The 16,855-nt window shown below is 39.8% G+C and overlaps 1 protein-coding gene across 5 annotated transcripts in view; it reads right to left on the bottom strand.

Annotated features, from left to right (window-relative positions):
• The window catches only part of capn5b (calpain 5b), a 63,661-nt gene extending 47,451 nt beyond the window's left edge, over positions 1–16,210 (bottom strand). Inside the window, exons 1-4 of one of the 5 annotated variants that reach the window (XR_014876383.1) lie at positions 16,080–16,204; positions 15,838–15,902; positions 15,198–15,414; positions 2,175–2,348 (exon numbers count right to left, since the gene is read on the bottom strand). Coding sequence is in view for 4 of the 5 variants with exons in the window: in XM_085174136.1 (XP_085030262.1) it covers positions 2,175–2,339 (165 nt within the window). In the remaining variant the exon portion in view is untranslated. Of the gene's footprint in view, positions 1–2,174; positions 2,349–15,197; positions 15,445–15,837; positions 15,903–16,079 lie in introns of all 5 variants that reach the window. The other 4 variants (XM_085174136.1, XM_085174135.1, XM_085174137.1 and 1 more) reach the window with 4 other exon arrangements.
• Between the last annotated feature and the right edge of the window lie 645 nt (positions 16,211–16,855).

Raw genomic sequence — 16,855 nt, 5'->3', positions numbered from 1 at the left:
CAGGTGCAGACTGTTCAAAGATCCCCATGAAACAATCCAGCACGTACCAGCAGGGTGGAAGATGCTAGCTAGCAGGGCATACATGGAGCGGCATAATCAAGTGGCTTACATGGTAAGTCCTGAGGTCAAAATGGGATAGGGTGGTTGAGAATGTCTTGTATCTAGAAGGATTTTAGCTCAGTCAAAGTGGTGATGGCTAACCAACCGGACATAGTAGTTGTAGATAAGCAGAGGAAGACGGCTGTAGTGATAGATGTAACGATACCAAGTCAACATCAGGAAGAAGTTACACGAGAAATGAAAAAACTACCAAGGGCTGAGAGCGGACCGATAACAAGGCAATAAAATCAATGATTAAATTTGATCATTAAAAATCTGCTATCTGGTGGGCTAACCATTACACAAACATAAAAAATGATTTTGACAAACATATACACGTCTTTTTATACAAGTCAATAATTTATACTTGTTTAGATGTTACACATCAAATCTCATTTTATTAATACCATAATATTTTGAACTACAATGAACTGCGTATAATTAGAATTAGAAAGTAGAATAATTTAAACTTACATTTAAAATGTAAGTGTGGAAAATGATAACAGTAATACTAATTCTACCACATTAAGAGTTAGCAAATAGAGCGTGTAACTGTGGGTTAACACATAGATTTACTGAAACTACATGTAGCATAATATTTATAGAAATAGTAATTGAATGAAAATATATCAATAATAAAAAAATAAGAAAGAGTTAATATGGAGCTAATATTTAGTAACAGTAGCGAGCGATATAATATCCAATGCGCAAAGTAACTCAATCACTTGTATTTATCTACTGCAATCAATGAATATTTACATGTATTTAGTTGCATTCACACTTAGACAGTTCATCCTCATTTCATGAAAATCTGGGTCAACCCCATGGAAATACAGTTATAAATACAGTTACTACTACCAAGCACCAACAACAACAGTTAGTTAGCAACATCTTAGCACAAATTATTTCCAGAGATTCAAAGGCACATTGCTCCCACATATCTTTCAGTGGGTGAACTGATCTTGGACCAAGAATAACAGCTTGTTACTCCTTCTGTGCGAACATACATGTTAGAATTACTGGAGCTGCTTATCTACAGGCATTTAAATAACACAGGCAAAAAAAAGAGGTGGAATTTCAGTGAAGCTGAAGCTTATTGAGGCTTCTTACTGGTAGAATTGGAAACACTGGCCAAAAATACTGATTGGTTGAGTCCAGAAATGTTTGTTGTATTTAGTGTGCCTTAAAGGAATGAAAGAGTTAACTGTAAAAAAGTTAAAGTGGTGGTTAGGAGTGTTCGATACCATTTATCATATTTGAATCTTAGATATCGCAGAGTTTGTATTCGACCTAAACCATTGTGGTCAGAAATGTACATTTGTTCACCAAGATGAATGTCTTGGTAATTTGAGGCTTTTAATGATTTGTTTGAACTGTTCTTTTTCATGGTGAAATGATTGTACAGTTTTATTATTTATTGACAATTCATATCTGGACATAGACACTCTACGCCTTAGCAGTTTTAAAACTAAACAATACCTAAAAAGCACCAAATGTGTTACTCGAAACCAAGTTTTTATGTCATTCTTTATGGTAATTATATTATTAGCCAATCAGTAACCAATCCATGAGGTTTGTTTTTATCAAAATATAAGTACCGAAAGTAAAAGTAGTAATTACTAAGAATGATATGCATTACAGACTATATTATTTAATCTTTAGATAATTATTACATCACTTTTGATTTTCAGCTGGAGATTATTTTAGTTTCTTATTAACTGCTGGGTAACTTCAGCTATAAAAATATAGTGTAACATATTTTTAGATCATCTTATCTAAGGGGCAGTGCCCCTCTGTTCGCCCCCCTCTGGACACGCCCCTACAATCCAGTGATTTCATCCAGCACAGCACAGATATCAACACTCTTGTTTGGTTCAGTGCTTACCTATAGATACTTTTCCTCATATAAAAATAAATAAATGGATTTAAAAATGCTAAAACACATTTCATTAGCAGTTTGTTGAACTGTAAAATGAATACCTGTATATTTATATTCATCAGCAGCAGTAAATCTTTAATGCTGCACTTTTAATCAGATTTATCAGTTTTTGTTTTGCTGAAACAAGCCGACCTACCCGAGGCCTCTTCCAGACGACACGTCCGATCCTGTTACCCTGGTAAAAGAGCGAGTCGTCTGTGGCGGGGAAGCGGGGGTCCTCGAAGAGCAGGCCACTCTGCAAGCACTGCCTCTTCAGGGTGGAGTACTGCTGCCCCTCGAAGGCCTTCACTGAAGTGAACATGCTGCAGCCCTGGAGGACACAACGCAGATGGCAATGAAGTACAGATCTGCATCCTGTCATCACACCACCCTCCTCTTCTATCATTGACTTTCACATACACATTTCAGCATCCTCTCTGAAAAAGCACCATCTTGTGTAATTTCTGAAAATAAATTTCCTTCTTGCTCATCTGGTTTTCAACTCACAGTCATCCCAGCAGACTGACAGCTGAATCCAGCAGACGGTAATACCTTAGCAGCGAAAGCTCTCAGTGGAAACAGAAAGTCGATGTGCGCTGCTGCCTTGAGCACAGCCAGGCTTCACTGGGTCAAAATGATTAATCTGTCAATTCACTGATATCCTCCTGGGCCTAATTATCACTGCTATGCATTAAAGGAGTCACACATAAATTGATCAGCTCAGGGCAAGCAGGGGAACCGGTGAGTGAGGGAGGAGGCAAACTAAGAACTATTGAAGGGATAATCAATACTGAGACACTGAATAAATGGCACACCGTTCTACATATCACTAAGTGCTTACTTAACATCACTAGGCTACACATCGATACAAAATGATTTATTTACACATTAAGCAAACACAAAACAATGTTATAATTTATTTGGAGCCACATTTCTTCCATACTAATAATTAAAATACTTTTCTTCATTCTTTTTAGCTCAATTTTGGTCTCCACCGGCGATTTAAAAATATCTTGTTTTCTAGCTGTTCAGCGCTTCCACCTCACACGTCTGCCTGTTACTCCTTCACACTTCAGATTAATATTATTCACAGTGAAAGCAGTCAAATATCAGTATCAGCCCCAAAATGTGTGGTATCGCTAAGCCTCAGAGCTCAAATTTCTGAGCATCAGCACAAGTAAAAATATAATATATGACACTTTCAGGTAGATATGGCCCCTTATTGATAAAAGACACAATAACCAAAGGTGACATCAGTTACAGCTAGAAGTGCATGTTTTCTTAGCAAATTACTTATTAAATGTGATCTATTATTATCGTATCCATATTCTTATTTTTGGAGTTTACTAGAGTAGCTTTGCATCAACTATGTGCCTGATATAGTCATATTAGCGATATGCCTTCTTAATGACATCATAAAGAGCCAAGAGTAGAAAAGAACTGTCTAAAACAGAGCCTTTTTGCCTCACAGAGATTACTTACAACATATGAACACGATAGAAAATAAAACAACAAAGTACACAAGGTCAACCTTAAAAGTCCGACTTCAGCAATATCTAATAGGGTTTTAATCTTATCGACTGTTTTTAAATAACTCATCATATTTATTAGTTTTATGTCAGAATGTCAGAAACAGGTAGCTATCCCTTAGCACTGGACTCAACACAACTGACAACTCTTTATATTTAATTAAAACCTCAGAAACAGTCAATATGCTTTTCAGATGCACAGAATTATTTATGTCTGAACTTTTCATGGTCAGCAATTTGCATATGTCCTTTTCTATCAGTGTCACATCATAATCAATACCTCTGCCAGCAGAACTATTGACAACTTATGAAATCAGAGCCTCGCTGTAAGGCATTTAAGGCAAAATCATACTGGCTGATTAGAAACTGAGTTTATTGACTGGTGATAAAAATATATTTTCTTATTTTGTCTGACGGCAGAATGTTTTTTAATTATTATTGATTAACTCACCTTATTATTTACCCAGTTACAGTGTCACAAAGTAGTTCCTATGTTGTTTCCTGAAAACAGGAAGTTCAGTTGTTATATTGTGTCACCTCACATGTCTAATCATAATAAGCTAATCTAATATTTCACACATTAAGAAAAGTTTGGAAATAAATATCCAAAGTCTTAATGTTGCAGCTTAACCCTGCGTACCCACGAAGAGACTCTCAATCCCCACAATGGGAATCATTGACTTGAGATGGGATGGCATTTAGCTAATCCGTAACTTGATCAATTCATTTTATACGTTCCAGTCTAAGAGCAGTAGAAGACTGCACACTGGCACTGCTCTTACATTGCTATTACACAGACTCTGTGTGCTCGGGAACTGGCAGGTTAAAGACTGTTTTAATGTTGAATCTAGCTGTGGTTGTACCTCAAATTAGTAAACTATGGAAAACATAAATTTTCTAAATATTTTGTTCTTATAATGTTCTTGATATTAACTAAGAACAGTACTGTGTGTGTGGAAAGGTCTTATTGACAGGTAGAAGTCAGGAGAAGACAAATGCAGATCATGCAGATCAATAAGTCTTGTTGCACTCAAGGTTAATGTGACATCCTGCTTTATTTTGATTGATTTGCCAAGATGCACATATAATAGTACAGTGCCATGAACCATTATTAGACCCTGAACACTTATCAACTAATAAAATGACTGCTGGCAGGAAGAAATGTAAACAAAGAAATATCAACAGCAGGAGAAAAACACAAATATTAATAGTTACAGTTGATGCTGATAAACACTGGATTAGTATTACTATGGTTGTGGTCAGAAGATACCATGCACTCATCATGGACATGAAGGTCCTGATAATTTGGGGCTTTTGATTTGATTTTGATTAATTCCTTGAACTGTTCTTTTTTTCAAGGGTGCAATGATTGAACAGCATACATCTTTAATGACTTAAAATAAAATTGGGTGCACAAGTTCAAATTTTTTTTGTATTTTCTATAATCCACACAGGATCAAAAGAACACAGACTCAAAGATATGCATATACTTCCACATATTTGGTTAAATGTCCCTTTGCATCGACCAGACACTTATGGTAGCCATCACCAAGTTTCTGGGTGGCTATCTGACCTTTGACCTCTTCTTGGCGGAATTAATAGAATTTATTGAATTTTGTTGGTTTCCTAGCATAGATGTGGCCTAGCATGGTTTGGGGCCATGGAAGTGTTATTCTGCAAGCTTAATGTTAGCCAGTTTTATCCATTCTAAAACCAGTTTTAATACGTGTTTGGAATCATTACCCTGTCTGAACAACCAAATCTGCACACAGTATATCGAGCTGATGAGCTGAGGGGAAGCTGAAGTGAAGAATTTGGAGGTAGTCCTTATGAGTGGGTTTTGATAATCGATTTTACCACTAAAATCAATTCTAGCTTGAATAACGTGATATCGATTTATTAAAATTTTAAATAGAAATTTATTTTGCCCGAAACGCCAGAATCTCAGGTTAAATTTTGACAACCAACGAACAGCTAAAACAGTAAATGAGACACAGATACACGGATTCTGCACAAAGAGGTTAACACAAAGCACAGACCCGCCGACTCATCAGAATCAGTGAGATGTCGGCTTTCTCACCCGACGGCACAGACACGCCATCGGGGCTGAGAGCCGACATCCCACTGATCCTGGTAGGTCGGCAGTCCAGTCTTTGTGTTTACGTCTTTTTTGTGCTAGATTCTGAAGCTGCAGGTTTCATCACTATCCAACCAAACCAGCAGCAAAAGAAGATCCAAACTACGCTTCACATTTAGCTTCACATAAACATCGCCATGAATTCCCTCTTACTCTTGCTGTTTTGCTTCCACCACGATAAAATAACACTTCATGCACAACTCTTTCTCTCTCAGTGTACTTCAAGACAGTTTCCCATCTAAAAATCTCTGTTTTCTGCATTATTCGCTTGCTTATTACCCACCAGTCTACCATTATGTACAGCGCTGTCGGCCACTGTTTATTTTTTCTTTTAATTTAACTGACTTCCGACAAGAAAGTCTCATGTCTGCTGTTCAATACTGAAGAAATTTAAACTTTTTTAAAATTATGCGAAATTGCAAAACGCTTAGGTGTGTCTCTAATTAAACCTCTGTAACTTTGTTCTGCTTCACTTCAGCAGCATCTGGTAATGTTTATATGTTAATTTATGGTTTTCTTTATTTTTTGTTGTATTGCAGAATATTTTTAAGGTTTTCTGCTATAAAAAGCCAGGTCAGGAAAATCTCCTTCATGTTTTCCGTTTTATGCTCAGTTACTTTGACGCAACGGCATCTGTTGTGATGCTTACACCTTTGACAAAGTCTCAGAAGTGTCACCTTTCTTTTTATAGATATAAAAATATGGATATGTACTAATAAATGATCAGAATTATAATATTTCTGACTGTCTGAGGCAAAATTTCCCTAATTCAAATCGAATCGATCGAATCGGGACCTTGTGAATCAGAATCGAATCCATTCTAGAAATCAGTGACGATACCCAACCGTAGTAGTCCTCCTTCATTTATATACTGATACTAGCGGCTGCAAAACAGCCCCAAAGCATGATGCTGCCAACACTATGCTTGACAGTCGGTACACTGTAAACTTTCAGCATCACTCTATAAAATATTTAAGTGAGGGCGTGCACATATTTGAGCCTGTACATTTTAGTTGCTTATACTTGGCAAATCAAACAATACACATAACCTGTCAGATGCACTCTCGGGTGCATTATGAGAGCCTGCTGCTTTAAAGCTAACGCGTTCTGAATGCTAAAAAGACACCAGTGTATAATCCGGCTGCTTGAGGCACTCGAGTCTTTGTAGGGCTCAGCTTTTAAGTGACGCTGTGCTCCAACACAGAGTCAAGGGGGAGATGTTCAGATTAAGTGGGAGGGCTTATTCCGCTACAGCTTTTCAAACTCATCTTAAATCATCTTAAAACTCACAGATGAAATGCTCTTGTGATGTTGTTTGGATCATGCTGCAAACAGAAGTGTGCGGAGAAAAACCTGCTCAGAGAAATGGAAATGTATCCCTGCTAAACTTGGTACTGAACCAATCTGCATCTGAACAAGGTCAACTCTGAAGCAGTAAATCAGCATTTTCTGCCGAAAAATGACCTAATACATTCAACAACAACTGAAGACTGGAGAACAAAACATGTGTGCATGTGCCTGTGGTATTAATGTATAATGTAAAATGTCTCGGTATTTCTCAGTATAGTAAAGTAATAAAACCAAATCCTGCTTATGCCAGATTACTACGCAGCACTGCTATTAACATAAAGTGTTTTTTAATTGGGCTGAGATGACCTGTTCACCTTCCAGCAGTGCTCAATGACATCTAATATCTTTGGGAAAATGAGGAGAACAGAAAATTGAGAGCAGCCCCACTGAAAGTACGTCAGCAGCTAAATGAAATCTAACCACAGTACCTTTCAAACACGATTAACTTGAAGGATTTAAGGACTAACTTTTTCTGACACTTTGAGAAATCTCATGCTTTCAGCAGACATTTATATGTTCCAAGCAAACTTTAAACATCCTGCTGCAAGTGTGGCTTTCAGATATGTCACATTACCTACAGCCTGTATCTGATTAGTCTCTAACCTTAATTAAAGAAAATAGCCAGTAAGTTCACTTTAGAGGAATTAACAAGCTATCTCACTCTTGAGTGAGTGATAAAGTAAATTCCTGGGGGAATGAGGAGGTCGCAGTTGGAAGCAAAGTCTGACAGATGGCCTGGTGACTTGGCTCGTGACTGCAATGGGGAAAACCATGCTGTCATCTGGCCTCTGTGGACTGCCAACAGGATCACCTGCAGAGAACGAATCCTGAGAAGCTGCTGGGCTGCATTTCTTCACTACTGTGGCAAGAACAGCAACAATCACTGCTGAAAATTAAAGCTGCGAGGTTTCTACTATGATTATCTGTCAGTATGTGGTGCATTTATATCTAATTTTCAAACAAATTCTCTGTTCTGTGAAGCAGGACGATCCATAAACTTGACGCCTGCACTTCCCATACAGTCTCCTATGCTGGTACATTTGCCACCTATTTTAGCACTTTTGCTTCTTTTTATTCATCTGAGAGAACAACTACTGCTTTAATCCGCTACTGGATAATCCATTCATACATTTTCTGCCGCTTATCTGGGTTCGGGTCATTGGGGGACACCAAGACGTTCCCAAGCCAGCTCAGACATAATCTTTCCAGTGAGTCCTGGGTCTGACCCTTGGCCTCCTCCCATTAGGACACAATACCTCACCTAGGAGGCTATCAGGTGGAATCCTAGTCAGATGCACGAACTACCTCAACTGACTCCTTTCGATGTGGAGGAGCAGCGGCTCTACTCCAAGTCCCTGTCGAATGACTGAGCTCAGCCACTTCTTCTCCTGGTAAGACGTGCCATCCTCGTCAGATGCCCAAACCACCTCAGCTACATTCAGCTCCCTCTTCACCATAATGGGCCGTATCTAATGCCCCTATCACAAAATCCCTTTCCAAGATAACTATATGCACATATACACACACAAATACCCAACCCATTTGACAAATACACTCTAAAGCTAAGGTAAACACTTGACATACTATAGAAATTTCATGTATGTTTGTGGCAACTGCAGTGAAGAAGACGTTACAGCTCTACATTGACATTAATGAGCTGCACACCAACAGCAGCAACAAGAGAATCAAAGCACAACTAGCACCTGGATTTATTCATCAGAGTTAAATTAATATATAAACAATATTATATAATAAATGATAATAAATGATAAATAAATATGAAAAGGTATAAAAGCACTCTGTCCACACGAGATTTGCAAAAATCTCCGTCCTGATGGCAGTGCATCACCATCACTTAGAGTGGCTCACCCCCTTTCCCACCACTCTGGACTAACATAGTTGCATCACTCTGTGTTGTTGTCTTGCTGCTCCTCCACACCGAAAGGAGCCAGTTGAGTTGGTTTGGGCATCTGACAAGGATGCCTCCTGGGCGCCTCCTGGGTGAGATTTTCCGGGCATGTCCCACCGGGAGGAGACCCCGGTGCAGACACAGGACACGCTGGAGAAATTATATCTCTCGGCTGGCCAGGGAACGCCCTGGTGTTCCCCCGGATAAGCTGGAGGAGGTGGGAGGTCTAGGCTTCTAACTGCTGTTTAACTGACACAGGTAGCAGGAATTGATAGGTGAGGACTTAAGATTTATTTCAAAAGGATCACTCTGACTGGTTTATTGGAATCGCCTCTTTCTCTCTGATTGATAAATGATGAAGATCAGAAATAAAACGTCTGCAGGTCTGGTTCTTTTCAAGCTCCCACAGCTTTTACTTGAAGTATAAGCCTCGGGATCCTTTCTTGTAAATGACACTTGTGGTTTTCATCAATTGTTGTGCCTAAATATATATTTTAATTTACATCCTTGGAACAATCCTGTGTTGCTGTGTCTTCCTGATCAGTCTAAAATTAAAACTCATCTTCTTTGTTTGTTTTTTGGACTGTTACCTATACACACATTAATGTGACATGGAGCTGAACTGAGCTGAACTCCAGTTCTGGCACAGATAGAGGATGAGCTAATGGGCCACTGTAGCCCCACTGTAAAAGTAAATCAGGATTATTTAGTACTGTCAATCTTTCAGAGCTCTCTAGCAGAAGAATAACAATATGGACCTAAAAGTGAGATTAATAGGCCTCTCTTTAACAGTGGTTCTGTTCCATTAAGTGTCCCCCTGAGCAATGACAGCGAATCAGCGTACACAATAGCAGGGCCCTCCCTAAGTGGAGCACAACCACCATTAATGCACATGTGATTTTCCCGTAATAACATTTGAAAACGTCTGCTTTGAAAAAGGTCTACTGGTGGCCACAGGAGCTCTGATGTGGAAGAAATGCTGTTGGACTGCAGGCAGATGTTTGGGAAGACGTGCTTTATGATGATTTAAGACTTCAGCCCTCCTACGAGTGCGGAAAGAAAGCAGATGGGAGGTTTCTCCGATGGAAACTCAGTAAGAACTGCCTACGCTATGGGAACAAAGGGTGAAGCAAGCGAGTGGAGGCAGGGCAGACTCTGGTAGTCATCAAGAGGCTAAAAGCAGCCCATTTGGTTTCTCTGCCTCTTCAGAAATTACAAAGACAACACAACCAAGAAACTGTGAATAATAGGAAGATGGCATTTCCATCATTCAATAGAATTATCAAAATTCAACCATTAGAAGTGACCGTGGCAGATTTTGTTTGGAAGTGAAAGCAGTCAGAATGAATAAATGAGGTAAATCCTGATGCAGCTGAGGAGGCGTGTGGAGGAGGAGGAAGACTTTTGAAAGGACAAAATGACAGTTAAAGAATTCCCAGCTGACACAAAGCACAAATCTCTCCCCCAAAACAATGGAGACGTGATTAAGAAAACGACGGCTCATGCACTGGAGAGAGGTGAAACGCTGGAGGGAAAAGTCAGCCAATCAGAGATCAATAAGAATGAGGAAACAAAGGGCCCTTTCTGACAAATGTGAGCAACGCTGATGTAATAACAACATGTTGTTTAATGCATTGCCTCCAGCAGCAAATATTAATCTTCAACTGCGCTCTAAACTGTTGATCTCGGAAAACAAATTATTCACAATGTTCGCTTTTTCCTCATTTCTGACACTGAGCTTTTTCCCCTGTTTGTTTACACAACAGTGTTAGAAGCCTGACATCTTGTGAGGTTACAGATTTTGGTGGAGAGGTGATAATAAACTGATTGCAGTCCCAGAATGATCTATGATCTTCGCTGTGAGTGAACAACACACATGAACAAATGGCTGAATACGAGCGAAGGTGCAGACTGCCAGCTGCCCTTGCTTCATTGTGCTATGCCTGCATTACTGAGCAGGAAGAGCTGCTGGTCAGCAGATGTCAACATTGATGTCATTCGACCGGTGCTGCCCAGTGCTGCCGAGGCATCGCAGAGTATCGATGATGGCAAAATGGCAAGATTTTGACATACGCGAATGCCAAACTAATTGAAAAAATAAATCTGCGGTTGGGTTATTATTGTAATCCACACTTATTGATTATCCATTAAGTTACCAACATCATGCAGATAACTGAATTCAACAACATGTTTTGTTTTGCAGTGATTTTCTTAAACTTCATTTATAAGAAACACTGTTAGGCTTCCTCCAGATTGATCTTACTGTAGGAATGCTCTCTCTGCTTACATCAACCAAAACATTAAGCAAGTTTGAGCTTTAAGGAGGGGGTGAAAGAGCACTGCTGTTAAAGAAGCAGGTGCACTGGATTTATAATGAGAAAACACTGACAGCCCTCTAGTGAAAAATTAATGCAAAGAGTATCGCATTATTTTGTTTTCCGACTCGAGCCTCCTTCTGTCGAGCCTCTTCTGCAGCACCACGAAGAGTATTCGTCTAAGGACCACGGAGAGCTCCTGTTACACAGCACTGGGTGGGACCACACTGAAACAATCACAAAAGAGTCAATCTTTGTTCGCGTTCCTGGACACAAAATGTCACGTGTTTTTCTTGATAGTCGACAGGGATTTGTGGGTAATGTATTTTTAGCAAAAAGTCTGGCATATTTTCTTTCTGCAGCTTGTCCGGATAAATTCGGGGGCTGTGTCACCATGTCAACCAAGAAATCTGAGCTTTCAAACCATGACATTTCTAAACACTAACCCGTTAGTGTTTTAATCCATAAACCTAACCTAATTTTTTAATAATCACAGCAGCCTATTTTAAGTTAATAACATATTAAAAAATAATCAACGCAGACTCATATTTTTTAATTTACTAATTTCAGTTTTGTGGCAGATGCATTAAGCCAGAAAGAAATATCCTTCACCAGAAGAATTTCAGGACTTCTGCTTGGGAAGAAAGTCAAAACTTCCAAAGATTTAAAACTTTCTGCTATAAGTAAATTCATTTCATTGGAATGAAATAAATTAACATTTTTGTGCATTGTTGGTTTTAATCACACAAGCTGCTGCGCAATAAGTTTCCCTACTTGGGAAAATAAAGTGAAGTCAAGTCAGGTTCTACATGATTTTTGAGTCCTTGAACACATTTTCTTCAGCAGTCCACCCTCACATCTACAGAATGCACATTTTCCACTTGCATAGGAAAAAAAAAACTGCATTTGGAGGTTTGGTGGGTTGGTGATGGAGTGAATCGCTTTGACGCTCATGCCAGAGACAAAAGTTGACTTTTTTTGATAGCTTATTAATTAAAAGGATTTCCTTTGGTTTCAGGACATAAAACAAAGCTTTACAGTGTACAAAAAGGACCACTTCAGATATTTTCAATTATAGAATAATATCTAAATTATACCAACAATGAGGAGAACAGGAACTACAACACTATATGTTAAACAGAAATGGGAAAAGTAACGTGTGAGTATTTCTGAGGATGAACGGTTGCAAATACGGAGACACAACAATCCACTACATCATCACATACTTCAAGAGAACGCGGTTTTCAAGAATTCAGTACAATTTTTTGAAATTTTGGTGATTGCCAAAATACTGGGCTTTCATATACCAAGGTACCATATTTAGGTAATATGGAAGGAAATATTGTGTCAGTAGAAGAGAAGACAGACAGCTGTTTAAAATCTTGTTAGTAGCCTGTAAGAAAGCCATCACAAAGCGATGCCACAAACCAGATCCACCAAGGCCAGATGAATGGCTGAAAACAGTGAGTGAAATATTTGTTTTGGAGCGACTGACTCTGATGAGTCTGATAAGACGGAGACTGAGAGAAATGGAAGAGCTGGACCAAATTCAAGTATCACTGACACAGTGAGGGATGAAAAACTACACGGTCAGGTTTAGGAAAAGGCTTATAACACGGTTATAAAGTGGTTGCCAGGTCTTATAAAGCAAAAATTACTTACACATTCATGCTCAATGATAAAAAAATGGGGCTTTTTTATCACCACTTCATGCTTTGCTACAAGTCTGTACTAAAACAATTCAAATGAAGTCATGTGTAGATCTCGAAATGCAGTCTTTGCACTCCAAAGATCTGCATCTGCAACTTCCAAATGAGAAGTTTTTCTGTGTGTCAGAGTAAACTCACAAACAGTGACTCTACTGTGTGTTTTGCTTAACCTTACCCACACTCAGGTTCTTCTTACTTTTAGGTAAGCTGTTAAGTCTGTAGGCATATTTCCATTTAATCTGTTAGCAAATTAGGAGCTTGGGGCACGCCTACCTTCTTCCGTGGAATCTTGATAGAGGAGCCAATGAAATTACCTCCATATTATACCAGCAAAGAGACAGAGAGTTCCTTTAAGAGCATTAATGGTTAATGTTAAATAGACTGGTTTTTATATAAAGCTTTTCTACTCTACTTAAACACTGAAAGCGCTTTCTGCAAAATGTCTCTTTCCCCCATTCACACCCAAGTGAATTACACACAGCAATCTAAGGACCACGGACAGCTCCTGGGACACAGCACTGAATGGCAACGAGTCTTCTAAGCTAGTCAGAAAAACACGTATCTAATCAGATCTGGGGGAAGAAAGCATCACTGAATAATGATGTGCAAATGAGTCCACACACACCCTGGAATCACAGTAAGAGGCTGTTCTTCTGTTCTTTTAGCTGTTGCTCACGACACATGCAGGAAATTCACACACTAGAGATGATAAGGGTGTATTGTAGAGCAGAAATGCAGTGTAGGTGGGCTGTAGCGTAGTTAACTTGAAGAGTGATGTGAGTATTGCACGTTTCCATCTGGTTTTGTATGAATAGACAACACTTTGAGTCACAAAAACAACAACAACAACAACGGAAAATAAAGATTACTGAACCGATTTGAGCTTAAAGCCGAGGCACCCCACAGAATGGTGGTGAATGTGTGGTCAGATATCAGAGTGTGTTCAGGTGAAACTGGATGTGGTGGTGGTGGTGGTGGTGGTCAGGGAGTGACTGATTGAGTCTGCTTCTGCTGACAGACTGATTACGCTCTGAAGTGAACAGGGAGGAGTAATGCACCAGAACACCACGGAAAGAGAGGGAGAGAGAGGAGAGGGAAGGGTGTGCCAGACCATCCTTCATCCACCGCCCCCACCTCTCTCCTGCATCACGGAGGAGGGCTATCCCAGCTTCCCCCATCCTCCCAGCATCGTGATCTCCCCTCTGCAGTATCTCCTTGTGCTTCTGTGGGCTTGGCCGTAACACACAACACTTATGCCCAAAGTCCACCCAGGCCAGACTATTTCACTTTTAGCTACTCATACGACACTTATATGATGACATAGATAAATGTTACATTATGTGGTTTAGGAATATTATAAGGTGTTAGTTAAACCCGACAAAAAGCTGACATTTTTGAGCACTATCTTCTCTTTAATGAACAATAATGGCACATATGAAGTAGCGATTATTGGGTTTACACATCTTACCTGGCACGAATCGGATTAAGGTTGAATGCCAGTAAAAACATGCTGAGAGTGTCCACTTTTAGACCCTGAAAGCTGGCAAGTGGTCCAAACATAGACTATTAATGTGCATCCACTCCCCTCTGGGTTCTCTGCAGAACAATATAGTTGTGCAATTACTAATTTATTACTCCGAGTGGAGTGGGGGAGAAAAACAGGCAGCACAGAGTCACGCAGAAAGTCCCTGTTTGAGAGGAAAACTTACTGAGAAAGGCTTTAATTTTCCAGCAGGAGCCATTACTACTGATGTGAGTGATATTTGGTGAGGGTAACAGCAGCTCGCTCAGATATGGCTTCCACACAGATTTAATGCAACTGTGGCTGTGCATTGTAAATATGAAACGAGAATGTAAAAGACTAAGCACCTTTGAAACAGTGGATATGCTGCAAGCCCTGAAATGCACAGGCAAGACGAGTAAAGCCTGGAAGAGCGGCTCTCCCGTCCAAGATGCACAATATATAGCGCTCTTTTTGCGCAAAGTAAAAGCTGCTTTCACACCGGTGCAATACGAGTTCACTCCCACCCCCCATCCTCACCTCTCGTTATCGGCTCGGCAGCCCTGCACACAGAGGCCGTGTAAATCATACGACAAGTAAGTAACAGGATATCGAATCTACCGAGATTTAACTCGCCGATCGCCGACTCTCCATCTCCGGCAGCCCTTCACACAGCACCTGCCTGCCAAGGGGGAGAGCAGCCTGAAGCGGCTTAAAACAGCACCCTCACCTGAACCGAGGCCTCTCCCGTGGCAACGTGGGTCTCTCTCGGGTCCTCCTCCGCAGGGGGGGAGCAGGCGAGGGAGGAGGGGGATCCAGCCGGTCCGGCTCTCGCTCTCCGGGGCTAGGGGGGGTGGGGGCTGCTGGGATTCCTCTCCACGCGCTCCCTGGTCCGCCGACGGAGCTCCTCTCTCCTCCTCTCCTCTCCTTACCCAAGCAGCATCAAGCTGCGGATGGAAAACGAGGAGTTCCGCTCTCTTGATTTCAAAATAAAAAAATAAAAAAAATGTACACACATGACCTGTAATATAGCCAGCGAAGCAGCAGGGGGCGCCATAAAACAACCCCCAGCCCCTGACCATGGAGATGACCAGGAGCTTAACGTTTACTTCTAAAAAATGAATTACAAAATAAAAATATGTAATTTTTCGCACATTATATTGTATATAATATTGTGTTTAATTTAAATAAAAGGACACTTAGTCTTTAGTCCCTTGTCCTTTAGTCTTTCTTTCACCAAAGCACATTTTGCCCATAAATCGCTAGCAAGTGCATGCTAATTGGTACATTGTGCCATTTCCAAGCCATAACTCGACTCAAAGAGCAGTTAAACCATAACATTAACTACTAACTGAGTAGAAGCTGATTACCGTGGTCGAAGGCGACTGTTATCAAGATGGTAAAAAAAAATCCTGGACAGGTGCCAGCTTCATGCCTGAAATCAAAATGGCAGATACTGTGACGTCCATAGAGACAGGTATTTTTACTTCCCTATTCGTCGGCTTAGTTATTGATATTTTAACTTTGAATTATTGTCTATATATGTTGCGCTTATATGATCTTTTTAAATGTTTATCTTGAACTGACAACTTTGGTTACACTCCGTACTCACTTCTGTAAAACACCAAATTTTAAGCGGAATTTCCTTTTCTACCTCATTTTCCACATTTAGCCGACTTTTACTCGGGAAGAAGTAGCACCTGATTTGTTAGTTCTACCACTAATTATAAAGAGGGTTTGTTAACACCGCGCTTCAGTGAGTTTTATTTTGAAGGTACAAATGGGAAATTGTGTATCTCCTTTGCTTCCACGTAACGGGAATCCTCAATATTGGGCTGTACACAGTGCGCATGCGCTCAGTTAACGGGCCTGCTGTAATCCCCTTTGTCACAAATAACAAGAGGACGCAATCTGCTGTAATTAAGGAAACCTATCCGCCCAATTACAGATTTCCACTTATGTAACAGTTAAGGTCATTAAAACAAAAATAAACACAGGTAGGTTTATTTGACATTTCTCTTTACAAATTAAAACACAAGATTTGTGCTTTGCAAAGTGCAATAAAATAATACCGTGCATTTCTTAAATGAACGGGACCGACTGCAACTGCGCATTTACTGCCCAAAAATGAGTCGTTTCATCAAAAAAGCAACAAATCCACGCAGTAAGCCCTCAATTTAAAACATAAAGCAAAAGTATTGGCGAGGAAATTTAATATAACAATTACCAAGTATTAAAAAGCAGACGATGATGAGATATTAATAGTCTTCACGAACTCTGCCATTGCTCATTTAATTTCCTAATTAACTGACTGATTTTTGAAAAATAGAAAAATAGTGATACGTGACCCAGAGTCAAAAGTGACATCATTGCATTATTTGTGTTTTA

Source organism: Neolamprologus multifasciatus, chromosome 10 (genome assembly GCF_963576455.1).
Source record: "Neolamprologus multifasciatus chromosome 10, fNeoMul1.2, whole genome shotgun sequence".
Classification (NCBI taxonomy): domain Eukaryota; kingdom Metazoa; phylum Chordata; class Actinopteri; order Cichliformes; family Cichlidae; genus Neolamprologus; species Neolamprologus multifasciatus.
This window is presented reverse-complemented; position numbering and strand designations above follow the sequence as displayed.